The sequence below is a fragment of the Myxine glutinosa genome, chromosome 3 (assembly GCF_964187855.1).
Source record: "Myxine glutinosa chromosome 3, kmMyxGlut1.1, whole genome shotgun sequence".
Lineage (NCBI taxonomy): Eukaryota > Metazoa > Chordata > Myxini > Myxiniformes > Myxinidae > Myxine > Myxine glutinosa.
In genome coordinates, this window is record NC_136263.1 from 48,038,678 (window position 1) to 48,053,272 (window position 14,595).

At 44.8% G+C, this 14,595-nt stretch overlaps 1 protein-coding gene across 2 annotated transcripts in view; it reads left to right on the forward strand.

Annotated features, from left to right (window-relative positions):
- The window catches only part of LOC137423604 (solute carrier family 35 member F1), a 35,143-nt gene extending 20,548 nt beyond the window's left edge, over window positions 1-14,595 (forward strand). For both annotated transcript variants that reach the window (XM_068110932.2, XM_068110933.2), the window contains exons 6-9: window positions 2,232-2,388; window positions 2,952-3,004; window positions 6,231-6,385; window positions 13,936-14,595. In XM_068110932.2, coding sequence (XP_067967033.2) covers window positions 2,232-2,388; window positions 2,952-3,004; window positions 6,231-6,385; window positions 13,936-14,130 — 560 coding nt within the window. In that variant the 3' untranslated portion in view covers window positions 14,131-14,595. The remainder of the gene's footprint in view (window positions 1-2,231; window positions 2,389-2,951; window positions 3,005-6,230; window positions 6,386-13,935) is intronic.

Consider the following 14,595-nt stretch of genomic DNA (forward strand, 5'->3'; position numbering starts at 1 on the left):
TTGTTACTTGCCGGAAAAGATTCCGGCAAGTATGTTGGTTGGTTGGTTTGTCTGTTTGTGCGCAGCACAACGTCTACACCGTTGCACATAGAATCGCCAAACTTTACACACATATTTGTCTTACCCTGGAATAGACTGTGCCCAATTTTGAACTCTCTTGGCCCAAGGCCTCCTTTATAACGTCATAATTCGGTAATTCGACAAGTACAAACCTTCATCCAATCAAGATGCAATTTCTTGAGCGACATGAGGGCATAAACTGGTGGGGGAAAAAAAAATGACGATGTCATCGGTCACGTGGTTCGGCCGCCATCTTGGAAAAATGGAAAAACTTTGCACATCTATATCTCCGAAAGTGCTGAATATAAAAAATTGAGATATGGCTCATTGTAAAGAACTCTCCATGGGGAATAAAATATGTTAATGATGTCATAGGTGCCTCCATTATGACGTCATAATTCGACAAGTACAAAACTGCATCCGATCAAGATGAAATTTCTTGAGCATAATGTAGGAATAAATTGGAGGGAAAAAAATAATGACGTCATCGGTCACGTGGTTCGGCCGCCATATTTGTTTTAACACAAGAGCCTTAAAAACCACTGAAAATACATCCTGGCGAGGGTTTGCAATCTGATTGCTCTTTCTTTTCATATACTGGAGTTAGCTTTTCTGTGCCAAACCCGTTTCCTTGAGGTAATTAAGAGGCAACCAATGTTTATTTACGAGTATTATTCATCTCATGAAGAAATCAGGATATTGTTATATCACTGTGTAGATTTTTAACGTCATTATCATCGCCAGAGAGGGTATTGCATTTGAGTCCGTTTGTCTTTCTGTCTCTTTGTCCGCACAAAATAAATATGACTTTCTCTGCTACCATTGGTCTGATTGACAGGAAATTTTCACTATAGGTGCACCTTCTCCCGTATAATTTTTTAATGATAATTATGACGTCTTAGGTCCCGTGGTACGGGCTCCATCTTGGGAAAAACGAAAAATCTTGCACCTCTAATCTCCAAAAGTGCTGCATAGAAATAAAAACTCTCCTTGGGGAATAAAATATGTTAATTATGTCATTGGTGCCTCCATTATGACGTCATAATTCAACAAATACAAAACTTCATCCGATCAAGATGAAATTTCTTTAGCATCATCTAGGGATAAATTGATGGAGAAAAAAATAATGATGACGTCATCGGTCACGTAGTTGGCCACCATATTTGTTTCAACACAAAAGCCTTAAAAACCACTATCCAAGATGTCCTGGCGAGGGTCTGCAATCTCGGATTGCTCTTTCTTGTTAAACTTTTGTTTTTGACACCTTTTTAAAATCAATGTCAGCTAAATCTTCCTGATCTGCACACTCTTCTTGATAAAAAAATTTTTTTAATGATGAGAGCTTCCTGTCGAGTGTTTAATTCCTATAAACAAATATGATTGTCCCTAAATACTTTTCAGTACTTCAGCAGTTAACAATTAATTTTACAAGTTGGTTTCCATGCTCGCAACAGATGCCATTGCTTGGAAGTGGTTGGAGATACTCATAGCAATGAGTGGTCATGGATGTGAGTAGTGGTTGAGAGAATGGGATTTTACTTTTGAGCAATGTTTGTGCCCATGTTGTAGTAGTGGGTTCCTGATAGAAAACATTTAATCATCATTGTGTAACGACTGAGTGCTTATTTCATCATGCTAGTTGCATCATTCTTCATGTGCGTATGCCACTGATGCAGTGCCCCCTTTATGTTAGGGCAGGAATTGGAGATTTTGCCCAGGTGCAAGCACATGCTCTTGCAAAACACACATTGGGATCTTCGATGTCTACCAGCAAATGCTCGCAAGCAAGACACCCAGCTTGATGTCAATCCGTGATATGGTGTACTTTTTGTGCTGCCTGTGAAGCACCAGGTTGATAGTCAGGTTCATCATAAAACCCAGACGAGACAGCTCAAAGGCCAATGCTCCACCCATGAGCTATTCTCAGACCAACCTTGTAGTAAAAACCGCGTTTGAGTCGTAGTCGGTGTGTTGATGGTGCTTTTTCTTTGTACTTTGTGTACAAACGTTCATTAATTTTTTTGGTACTTTGAAATGGATTATGATGGGTGTGATGATATGTTGATGGAAGCAAAGGTCATAATAAGGATGTTGACAAATGTCACGGTGATCCTGATGGGTTACTGATTATATGATAGTTAAATGTGATTTAATGTTTTTTATTTTTGTAGAGACCAATCAGCTATTGGGTGACCTGCTGGTGCTCGGAGGTGCTGGCCTCTACGGAATATCTAATGTGGGCCAAGAGTACATGCTCCAAACTCGGAGCCAGCCAGAGTTTCTTGCCATGCTGGGTCTTTCTGCCTCACTCGTCACTGGAATGCAGATGTTAGTGCGTCACCTCATCATACGTAACATCTTCAATTGTCTGATCTCATGCTTGGAGGGTCATTTGATCGTATAAAGAGAGGTACCTTGTGTTTTTTTGATAGGATGGTGCAGAGGTAGTGCACGTACGTTTGAGCTGTCTAATTTGAGTTTGATTCCCGACCCGGATATAAACTTTCAGATTGCTGTGTTGTGGGCGAGGCATTGCATCACAGAGTGTGCCATCCTTCGGATGGACATTAAGCCGATAACACGTCTGCTCGCATTAGTTGTTGGACGTTGAAATTCCCATGGTGGTTTTTGTCAAAAAGTAGGTGAGTTATTGTCGTTACCCTGAACAAATTCATAATTCCAACTGGCTTCACTCGAATATCAGGCCTGGCCAGCTGGTCATAAATGACTTGGACCAAACATGCATGCTGTATGAACCACTGACCCCAACTTAGTAGGCAATGGTGTAAGGAGGAGAAAGGTACCTTGCACGAAGTGCATCTGTAAAATCAATTTAAATTGGAGCGCTGTTTTCTCTTTGCTGTGTATATCAGATCGCTTTGTGTCCACAGAACCATCACGGAACGAAGCGCGGTGGCGAGCATCAAGTGGGACTGGAGAGTCGGTAAAGTAACGCATTTCCATGACTTTAGGGTAAATTATTTATCAATTCTGAGACTTACTCATTACTTGGTCTTTGGATCCAGCTGGGTTTTTAATGTCGTTGTTCTTGATTAGCACCGGTCAGTTCTGCTCGAACAGGCCTGCGGCACGGAGATAACCGCTCGATCTCCTGCGAGTGACCCAACGATCCCTTACATCAAAGATGTCGTTCTCTTGCCTTGGTGGAGCCAGGGCCACACAGTCTTACATAATGTGCTTTATTGAGTGTGGGGAGGTCTGGCATACAGTGCATTCAGAAAGTATTCAGACCCCTTCACTTTTTTCACATTTTGTTATGTTGCAGCCTTGTGCTGAAATCGTTTAAATTCATTTTTTCCCTCATCGATCTACACTCAATACCCCACAATGACAAAGAGAAAACAGGATTTTAGAAAGTTTTGCAAATTCATCAAAAAGAAAAAACTGAAATAGCACATTGACATAAGTATTCATACCCTTTGCTATGACACTTGAAATTTAGCTCAGGTGCCTCCCATTTCTCCTGATTATCGTTGAGATGTTTCTACACCTTGATTGGAGTCCACCTGTGGTAAATCCAATTGATTGGACATGATTTGGAAAGGTACACACCTGTCTATATAAGGTCTCACAGCTGACGATGCATATCAGAGCAAAAACCAAGCCATGAGGTCGAAGGAACTCCCTGCAGAGTTCAGAGACAGGATTGTGTCGAGGCACAGATCTGGGGAAACCTACAGAAAAATCACTGTTGCATTGAAGGTTCCCAAGAGCACAGTGGCCTCCATAATTCTTAAATGGAAGAAGTTTGGACAACCAGGACTCTTCCTAGAGCTGGCCGCCCGGCCAAACTGAGCAATCGGGGAAGAAGGGCCTTGGTAATAGAGGTGACCAAGAACCCAATGGTCACTCTGGCTAAGCTCCAGAGATCCTGTGTGGAGATGGGAGAAACTTCCAGAAGGACAACCATCACTGCAACACTCCACCAATCTGGGCTTTATGGCAGAGTGGCCAGACGGAGCCTCTCCTCAGTGAAAGACACATGAAAGCCCACAGAATCTTGTTTCTCACAGTCTGAGAGTCCTTTAGGTGCTTTTTTGCAAACTCCAAGCGGGAAACCTTTCATTTTCCAATCCCCATGCCCCAGTGCATTATCCCATGGCTCCTTAACCACTCACGAAGCTCGGGGCGTGGTTGCTCCGTTATGAGTCATCAGGGGCGGAGTCTAGTCTCTCATCGAGAATGTTTGGGGGCGGGGTTTACGTGCCAACCGGCAAATGTTCGGGCCTCTGTCTGCATGGCGGTGTTGTGGGAGAATGGCGGCACTTTTTAGTTGAAATAAAAGAGAAGGGAAAATCACAGGAGGCAATACATACTGGGAATTATTAATCTTACGCCCTATCTAACACAAAAATCACCCTCCATGTGGTGACATGCAAACACTCTTCACCTGAACATTTACCCTGCTTATGTACATCGAGGTGGGCTTATACTTCGCGTCACACGGTCCATGCTAACCTAAACCATCCGACCTTTCCGAAGGTATTTCATCTCTACCCCCACAAACGTAACAATACGTCAATGATGTCATAGGCTCCCCCATTATGTCATAATTCAACAAGTACAAAACTTCATCCGATCAAGATCAAATTTATTGAGCATCATCTATGGATAAATTGGTGGAGAAAAAATTAATAATGGTGACGTCATCGGTCATGTGGTGAGGCCGCCATATTAATTTTAACACAAAAGCCTTAAAAAAACCACTAAAACTACGTCTTGGCGAGGGTCTGCAATCTCTGCTCATTCTTGTTCGTTTTTGTTATATATACACAGCCTAGACTTGTATAAGAGCTTGTTGTTGTTGTTACTTCACTTTCGTTCAAAATATTAATTCAGGTGGAGGTGAAAATTTCAATGCCTCTTCAGGTCGAAGTGCCTCTGTAATTGTTTCAAGCTTCACAACTTTGCATGCACCATGTCTGATTATTTTTATTTTTTGTGTGTGAGAGAAAATGCAGTCAGCCATTGCAATGATGTCTCGACTAACTACTTCGCCTCATATGGAAACCTCTCATTTGCCTGGCTCTTAATTGTGAAACAGCTGCACCAATCTTCATTAAATTACTGATGCATAGTGTGGCCTTTTCCTCAAGGCTCCCATTTAGTTTTGCATTTGTCACACATAATTGATGAAGATTTTAGGGTTGATTTATCTCTCAAGCTGCAAGGGAAAGATGGTAATAGTGGCATGATCATTACCTAAACAAGCCTGGTGTTGGCTTAACGGTTAAGGTGGCTGGTTTAAGATCTCAGGGTCTTGAGTTTGAGCACCTGTCTTGCCGTTAAATAAAACCAGGTCAGTTGTCTCGGCCTTTCATCCTTCAGAGGTCGGCAAAATTAGTACCAGATTACTAGATGCAGTGCTGCATGCAGTGCTGCATCAGCGGCACTGCCACGCAACCAGAAATTATGCAACCAGCAGCCTGAGGCTGCATGCAAAATAATCATTTCCTAAACAACTAGAACGACACTCAGTAGAGAGCATACCTCCACCTCCTTGGCCTTATCACTCAATGGTGAAGAATCACTTAAAAAAATTATACGAGCTGGATCCGGATCCGGATCTTCACCAAAATTGAATCGATTCGTCCTCGTCACACACGCAACCTGTCCACCAAGTTTCGTCCAAATCCATCCATAACTTTATGAGATATCCTGCTATGTATCGTTTTTTGCCCGATCTCCCAATGGTGAAGAATCGCTTTAAAATTCTACTAGCCGGATCCGAATCCGGATCTTCACCGAAATCTAATCATTTCGTCCTAGTCACATACGCTACATCCCTGCCAAATTTCGACCGAATCCGTCCACGACCTTTTGAGATATTTCGTTCACAAACAAACACACAGACAGACGGGTGAAAACATAACCTCCATCCACCTTTGGGGGCGGAGGTGACGAGTTCATTCAAGGAGGTTTACGATTGTACAGGAACTGTCCGTTTGTCCATAGCATTAGGTTTTGAATTTTAATATTGGCCATGATTGTACTTCCAGATCTTACTTTGTACAATGCTACTGTTGGTTTTGTAATGAAGTGATAAAAGCAGGTTGTTTTCTGTGACTGAAGGGAATGGTTTTGACAGCAACTCTAAAGCAAGGTTAAAAGTATTTGCATTCCAAGGATGTGCCATTTTGTGTCGCCAGGTCTTCTTCTGGTGGCATTTGCACTCTGCATGTTCATCCTCTACTCGCTGATGCCGATCGCTCTGCGCCTCAGTGGTGCCACTGCAGTCAACCTCTCCATCCTCACAGCGGACCTCTACAGCCTCTTACTGGGCCTTTTTATCTTCCATTATGAAGTATGAGTTTTTCTTTTGATGCTTTTATTTAAACTAAAAGCACAGGGGAAGGGTCAAGCCCAAAACATAAGAGGGGCCCTCTGTATGGACAAGCAAAAAAAAAAAAAGATGGGAATATATAATCAGGATGGGGGCGCCACGGATTATTGATCCACAGTAAAATAAAGAGGGGGTGAAGGGCTTCGTAGAACTTTGCAGACAAAAAAGGAGCGTTCAAGATGGCACCAACAGTGCAAACTCGTGGCCTCGGAGCCTCTCAGAATCCAGTGCTCGTTGAAACCGAATTCACGAGCTGGCAGAGAAGGGGACCTGAAATTATGTGCCAGGAGACGAGACAACCTCCCAGGATGTACACCTGGAATCAGGCCTCTATCTTTCTGACGGCACCCTGCGGGAAACACCGACCCCCAGCTGTACCCAATAGCAGGCCAACTCGTAAAGCAGAAACAACCCCCAACACCTCCCCCCCCCACCCCCCCCCCCCCCCAATCTTGCAGCCCGCCATAAAAGCTTCCACCAATATTTCTGCAAAGGCTCATATGTTCCTCTAAAAGTGATAGTACTGTCCTGGGGACAGCCCACGACCTGAAAGTATTACTTATTATTAGCTTATATGGAATTGAAATTCTAAATAAGGTATTATAATCATGCACCACCCATCCGTCTCCTATTTAAACTTCTCCGACCAAAGTTCTGGGCCGATTGGGCTGAAATTTGGCAGCAAGGTTCCGCTCCTGACTGTTTTTTTTTTTTGTTTTTTTTTTTTGTTGTATGCAGAGTCAAGGCTCATGTAAGAGCTAACATATTACACACGAGAACAGGAAGGAACAGACCCATAAACATACAATAAATAAAAGGAGCGGGAGACGAGAAGGGGAGAGAGAGAGAGGAAAACGTACAAGCACAACAACAGTAGAGAACAGGGACGTCGGTAGATCTGTGGAAGGGGGAGGAAGGGAAGGGGTACACAGTATAAAACAAATTGACACAACTAGGAATTTCAGGAAAGAAGTAGGAGATTGAAAGAGGTGGATTTTGGGTGTTTTAACGGGGGTATAAAAGATCAAGGTTTTGGATGGGGGAGGATAAGAGATGGTGGTGAACAGCTGCTTTATAGACCTGGAGGGAGGAGTGGGATTGAAGAGAGTGTGGGAGTTTGTTCCAGAGGCGGGAGAAAAGAGGAATGAAAGAGAAGGTGAATAGACAGTCTTGATTTTGGTGGTTTCATCAGAATCGGGTTTCTGGCAGATCTTGTGCGTTCTGCAGGAAAATTTGGGAGACAGAGCACAGACCGAGCAGGTGGAGCTAGGCTGGAGAGGAGTCGGTAGAAGACAGAAATACCACCAAACCTGCCTGCGGTGATAGAGTGAAAGGGCCTTAGAATCAAATCGGCTTCCTCACGAGAGATTCCAATGATTCTGAAAGCTTTGGTTTGAACAGCGTGAAGCCGAGCGAGGTGTGAGGCAGGAGCACCAGCCCAGAGGGGAGAGCAATATTCCATTGAGCTGCGGATGAAAGCTTTGTATGTGGTGAGGAGCTCAGAAGTGCCCAGAAAGGACTTCGCACGATGGAGGATGCCCAGATGGCGACTGGCTTTGGATGCCAGCTTGGAAATGTGGTTTTCCCAGGACAGATCATGGCAGATAGTGAGACCCAAAAGCTTGAGTGACAAAACTTCTTCGAGAGGATTGTTGAAAAAGTAGATGGGCGGATTGTCCAGATGGTCCTTACGGAGAGACAAAGTGAGAGTGTCAGATTTGTCAGGATTGAAAGACATGTTCCACAAGTTTGACCAGTTTGTGATATTGTCCAGGTCTGCAGAGAGTGAAGAGGCTGCAGACTGCCGATCTGAGGGTTGAGATATAGACCGGCAGAGAGTGGAGTCATCAGCAAAGAAATAGAGGATTTTCCAGAGTCGGAGAGATCATTAATGAAGACCAGAAAAAGCACAGGGCCCAGAACACTGCCATGGTAACTCCAGCCTGAACAGGAAGGGGAGATGAGAGAATTCCATTCAGGGCCACATGTTGACTGCAACCAGAGAGGAAGTCGGCAAGCCATGTGTGGAGGTTTCCATGGATACCATAGGAGGAGAGTTTGGTGAGCTGAGCGGGGTGCCAGACCATATCAAAGGCACGAGATATGTCAAGGGAGACGGCTCTGATTTCCTGTTTGGAATTGAGGGCCTCCATCCATTGTTGAGGCAGTGAGAGAAGCAACATGTCCAGTGTAGAGTGACCTGGTCTGAATCCAAAATTGATGTTCCGAGAACAAGCCATTGGAGAAGAGGAAGGATTTGATATCAGAAGCGATGATGGATTCCATAACCTTGCTGATGATTGGGAGCAGGCTGATTGGTCTGCAGTTGCAAGGATCTGTTTTTGCACCTTTTTTGTGTAAAGCGGTAATGTTGGCTGATTTCCAAGCTGATGGCAGATGACCTTGAGCAAAAGAGAGAGTGAAGAGAACAGAGAGAGGGTGAGATAGATTGGCAGAGCAGGATTTTAGTACCCATGGGTTGATACTGTCTGGTCCAGTTGCAGAATCAGTGTTGAGGTTCAACAGAAACTTCCCCACCTTGTCAGGAGGAAAAGACAGAGTCCAGGAGCAGCTGGGTTCGACTGGGTGAGGTGGGTGCAGAGAGAGAGATGGGTTTGGGACACAATATTTTGAGACAAACACAGAGTTGAGGCATTCAAGTTTTTCATGTGCAGAGTCAGCTGTTTAGCTGTTTGAGGTAAGGGAGGGGATGGAGGGGGAACAAACACCAGAAACAGATTTGACCAGATGCTACCAGCATTTGGAAGAGGGAGACAGGTTTGAGAGTTCAGTCTTGAGAGTGGAGAGATATTGTTTCCTGGCTCTCCTGAGGGTAGACGCACACTTGTTCCGAGCTTTGTGAAAGGAACTGAGATTCCCTTCCGTTGGTTTTGCCTTTCATGAGGCAAAGGCAAGTTGTTTCAGGGCAACTGCCCCACCACAAGATTCAGTGTACCATGGGTGGGAGGAAGGGTACGACAACTGAAGACGAGATGGGATAAGTCTGTGCATGAGAGAGAGCAATTTACAAAACAACAACAACAGGCATTTTAAGGCCATTTTCCCTGCAAGAGCGGGGGTTAGCCTTGCGCTCCCCATGACAATGTTCTCCATTTTGCCCTATTTTCTGCATCTCCCCTTGTTAACCCCCTTGCCCGCATTTCTTCTTCGATCATCTTTAGCCAAGTCTTTCTCGGTCTTCCCCATCCTCTACTTCCTTCTACATTCATTTCCATTACTCTTCTCAACCAGTCACTTTCATCCTTCCTCAACACATGACCAAACCATCTTAACCTGTTGCTCTTCACAGCATCCATCACAGGCTCTATTCCCATCATCTTTCGCAATTCATCATTTGTCTTCCTCTCTCTCAACGATACTCCACACATCCACCGAACCATTCGCATTTCCACCCTTTCCAGCCTTCGTTGCTGCTCTACGTTCATTACCCATGTCTCGCTCCCATAAATCATAACACTTCTCACACATGCAGCATACACCTTTCCCTTCAGCTTCAACGACACTCCCCTCCTCATCAGCACGCCACTCAGTTCCCGAAACTTCTTCCATGCACATCTCACTCTAGCAACCGTTGCCGAGTGTGATCAACCTTCTCCATTCAGCATGTCTCCTAGGTAACAAAATGTTTTCACACCTTCCAGCTTCACGCCGTCTCCAAGATCCAACTCAACATTTCCTCCATCTGCAGCTCCCTCTGTGCACACCTTACACTTGAATGTAGCTGCCACACTGGTTAATGACCCTCTCAAACCACTACATTTTTGATGAACCCAATCAGCGCACATTGGGCATTGAATGGAATTCACTCCGACACCCTTCCTGCACACAGCACACGGCCACTTCCCAGTTCTTTCCACCTCACCACATGCTTTACCACTTGCCATCACCTTCGTTTTTCCGATATTCACCTTCAGACCTTTTGTCTCCATACATTCCTTCCACTTGTTCATCTTCTCCTTCAGTCCATCCATACTTTCTGCAATCAACACCAGATCATCTGCATACAACAACTCCCACGGTAAACCCTTCTTTACGTTCTGAGCCAGCACCTCCATGACAGCTACAAATAGTAGTGGACTTAGTACCGACCCCTGATGCACTCCCACCTTCACCTCAAACTCACCACTGTTCCCGTCCTTCGTCCTTACAGCTGTGGTCCTCACAGCATCCTCTATCTCTTTTGTACATTGCCATCACTACTCTGATCAACCATTCCTCCACTCCTAACTTCCTCAATGCCCATGTCACTACTTCACGTGGAACCCTATCGAATGCTTTCTCCAGATCAACAAACCCAAGAAACAACTTCTTCCTCTTCTCCATATACTTCCCCTGCAACTGCCTCACAATAAAAAGCGCGTCTGTCGTTCCTCTTCCTGGCATAAATCCAAACTGCATTTCGTCAATCTTCACTTTCTTCCTTATCCTCCTCTCCAACACCGTTTCCAATACCTTCATTCCATGCTCCAATAACTTTATCGCTCGATATGAGCCACAGTCCAGAGGGTCACCTTTCCCCTTGTATAGAGGGACGAGGGTACTCAGTTCCCAATCCACTGGAATGCGGCCTTCTTTCACCACCAGATTGCAGATCTCTGTCATTCTCTTCACACCCCAATTTCCCGCTGCCTTCAACATATCTCCCACAACTCCCGTTGGCCCTCCCGCTTTTGGCTACCTCTTTCTACTCTTCCACTTTCTACTCTAGCCACTTTGCTACCTCTTTCTACTCTTCATTGCTTTTATCGCTTCCTCAACTTCCTTCTCGGTTATCTTCTCTGCCGGTCCTAAAACTGGGTTACTCTCTATGTTGCCATCCCATTCATTCTCTGCATTCAACAGTATTTCCATATATCTCTTCCATCTTCCTTTAATTCCATCTGGGTCCACAATGATTTGTCCCACTTCATCCTTCAAGCAACTCACCCCTATCACATCACACCTCTCTTTCGCTATCTGCTTTGCAATCCTGAATACCACTCTCTGACCCTCTTCCAAATCCAAGCGTTCTCCGAACATTTTCCTACATGCCTCCTGTGCCTTTGCTACCTCTTTCTTTGCAGCCTTCTTGGCTGCCTTATAACTTTCATGCTCTGCCTTTTCTGCCCCCATACCCTTCGCCTTCTGCCACTCCTTGAACTTCTTCCTCTTCTCATCAATCTTCTTTCCACCTTCATCATCCCACCACCATGCTTCCGAGTGCCTCGGTGGTCCTTTTGTCCATCCACATACCTCACCAACGGCTCCCAACAGACTATCTTTCATTGACATCCAACCACTTTCAAGTTCAACCACATCATCCTCTACCATACTCAGCCTCTCTTTTAATGCCTCCCTCACTGTCACCTCTTTCAACCTCCACACCTTCATTCTCGGTTGGTACTTCTCCTGCCGAGCTCTCCTCGCACCTTTCACACTTATGTCGCAGACAACCAAGTGGTGCTGTGAAACAGCCTCCTCCCCCGGGATCACTTTTGTGTCCCGGAGGTGCCCCATATCTCGCCTACGCACCAGCAGGTAGTCAACGGTTGTCGTCGACCCACCTGACGTGTATGTAACAAGCTTATTATCCTCTTTCTGGAACTGAGTATTACAAATCAACAAATCAACAAATCAGCTCCATCAGCAAACTCCAAAATCCTTTCACCTTCTCCATTTCTCACACCATGTCCGTAACCCCCATGAACTCCCTCAAAACCGTCCATACTCCTTCCCACATGTCCATTTAGGTCTCCTCTTACCACAACAACTTCCTCATCTTTCACGTTTTCCATCAGCTTCTCTATAGCACACCAGAACTTGTCCTTCTCTTCATCGCTCCGACCAACCTGCGGAGCAGAGAGGTGACCAAGATGACGTTCACCAAGAGCTTTCCAATCATCATTTTCACCATCATCAACCTATCACTCACTCTAGTCACACTCACCACACTGTCTACAAACTCCTCAGAAAACAGGACACCAACACCATTCATGCCCTCTGGGCACCCTTGCCACACAAACTTGTATTTCTGTCCCTGCCTACCCTTCACCATTCTCACACCTCTTCCCTTCCATCTCGTCTCCTGCACACAACATATGTCCACTCTTCTTCTGACCAATACTTCCACCACTTCTCCTGATTTCCCTGTCATTGTCCCTACATTCCATGTCCCAAACCTCAGAAACCGATCTCCACGTCGGGCGATTTAATTTAAGAGAGAGCAATTTACTTTGGAAGAATTCCCAGGATGAGTCTGTCAGAGGCGGTAGAGATGGGAGACCATTCCAGATGTTTGGCTGCTTGACGAAAGGTGGCCTGAGTGAAATGCCAGACTCGTCGACAACTCGTCGGTAACGGATTGCAAAACTCGTTCCGGTCACATGACTTTAAGTAGGTCAAAATGGTGGCTTAGTAAATTCCTGCAAACATCTTCTTCTCTGGACCCACCAATCAGAATGCTACCAAATTTGGGTTACAACATTAGTACATGGTCTTGATGTTAAATTTCAGAGGCCATGCCGATTACCTGACCAGAAGTGTGTCAAAATGGCAGTCACGTACATTCCTTCAAAAGTCTTCTTCTCCAGACCTACCAGTCAGAATGCTACCAAATTTGGGTTGCAACATTAGATTAGGCCAGAGTAGCAATGTTAAATTGTGGAGATCATGCCGATCACATGACCGGAAGTGTGTCAAAATGGCCTTCAGTCAAGTTTTTGGAAAATCGCTTAAATTCCTTTGAAAATCTTCTTCTCCAGACCCACCAGTGAGAATGCTACCAAATTTGGGTGACAACATTAGGCCAGGGCCCTAGATAAGCTACAGATCCAGTGGTCCAATTAAAAAAAAAAAAAAAATTGGTGTGCTTGTTAAAATAATAAGTACTTTCGCAAACAAATGCCCATCAAGTGAGATGTAGCTACAACGAGGTGTGATGATGAGGTACCCTTAAGTAATATATCAAATAGTGACGTATTACCAAGTTAATGTGAAATAAGGTAACACAAAGTGTAGAATTAAGAAATGAATGAATGAATGATCGTTTTGAGGCCATTTTTCCCCGCTAAAGCAGGGGTTAGCCTTGCGGGCCCCATGACCTCATTGTTCCCTTTTTGAGGCAGGTTTTATGGCCGGATGCCCTTCCTGACGCCAACCCTTACTCACCTCTTACGATGAGCAGGGATACGGTGTACCTATTCTAAACCGGGGTACACACCCGGATCATTCATCCCAGCAAGCTGGTACTCAATTTGCCGACCTCGGAAGGATGACAGGCTGAGTCAACCCCCCTGGTGTTAATTCAGTGATCGACCAGGATTCGAACTCAGGATCCTAGGATCCCAAGCTGGCACCCGAACCACTAAGCCAACACCAGGCTCTTTATTAGAATTAAGAATTAAGAAATGAGGGATAATTAATTGTGAACGTGTGCTACGATGAGTTTAAATGGAGTGAGAATGTGTGATGAAGTGAGGAATGTGACTACGTATTACTCCTGTTCTTTGCAGTTCTCATGGCTGTATCTACTCTCATTCGGGACAATCGTACTGGGACTGCTTCTGTACTTCTCCATCCCAATATCCATCATGCAGAGTTCAAATGCAGCTGCACCTCAAACCCCGCCTCCAGCACCAGATCCATCGGCTGTTCCTGCAGACGTTCTTCCTGGAGACGGTCACTCCCTCGAACTCTTCAAGCCTTAGGGAAGTTGTGGGCAGTATGAGTAACACCATTGCTGTGGTTGTCCAGGAGCCATCTTGGTTCTAGTTTCCAAGGATCAGCAAGGAGAGTCTTGAAGACTTGACCGGCCATTTCACAAGGGCTTTGCAGTGAGCTGCAAGAAGAACGAATCGTGGTTGTATCTATTTAAATCATCACATCCATTTAGGATCAGAGACCGAACACAAAACTATGCACTGGCTGCACTTTAGGTGTGATTTCTCTTTTATTTGACTACTTCGTGAAGGGAAGGGGTGTTTGAAGGCAAGTGATGCATTCTTTAATAATTGTGCATAATTTGTATGGACTGGACTCTAAAGACAAGATTTTTGTCCCGGTTGTTGTTGAACGATCTCTGTTGAGTTACCACTGTAATATTGTTTTTTATGCACTGGTGCAGTATTGCAATCCATGTAAGACAAAAGGAATACATTTCTAATCTGTCTGTT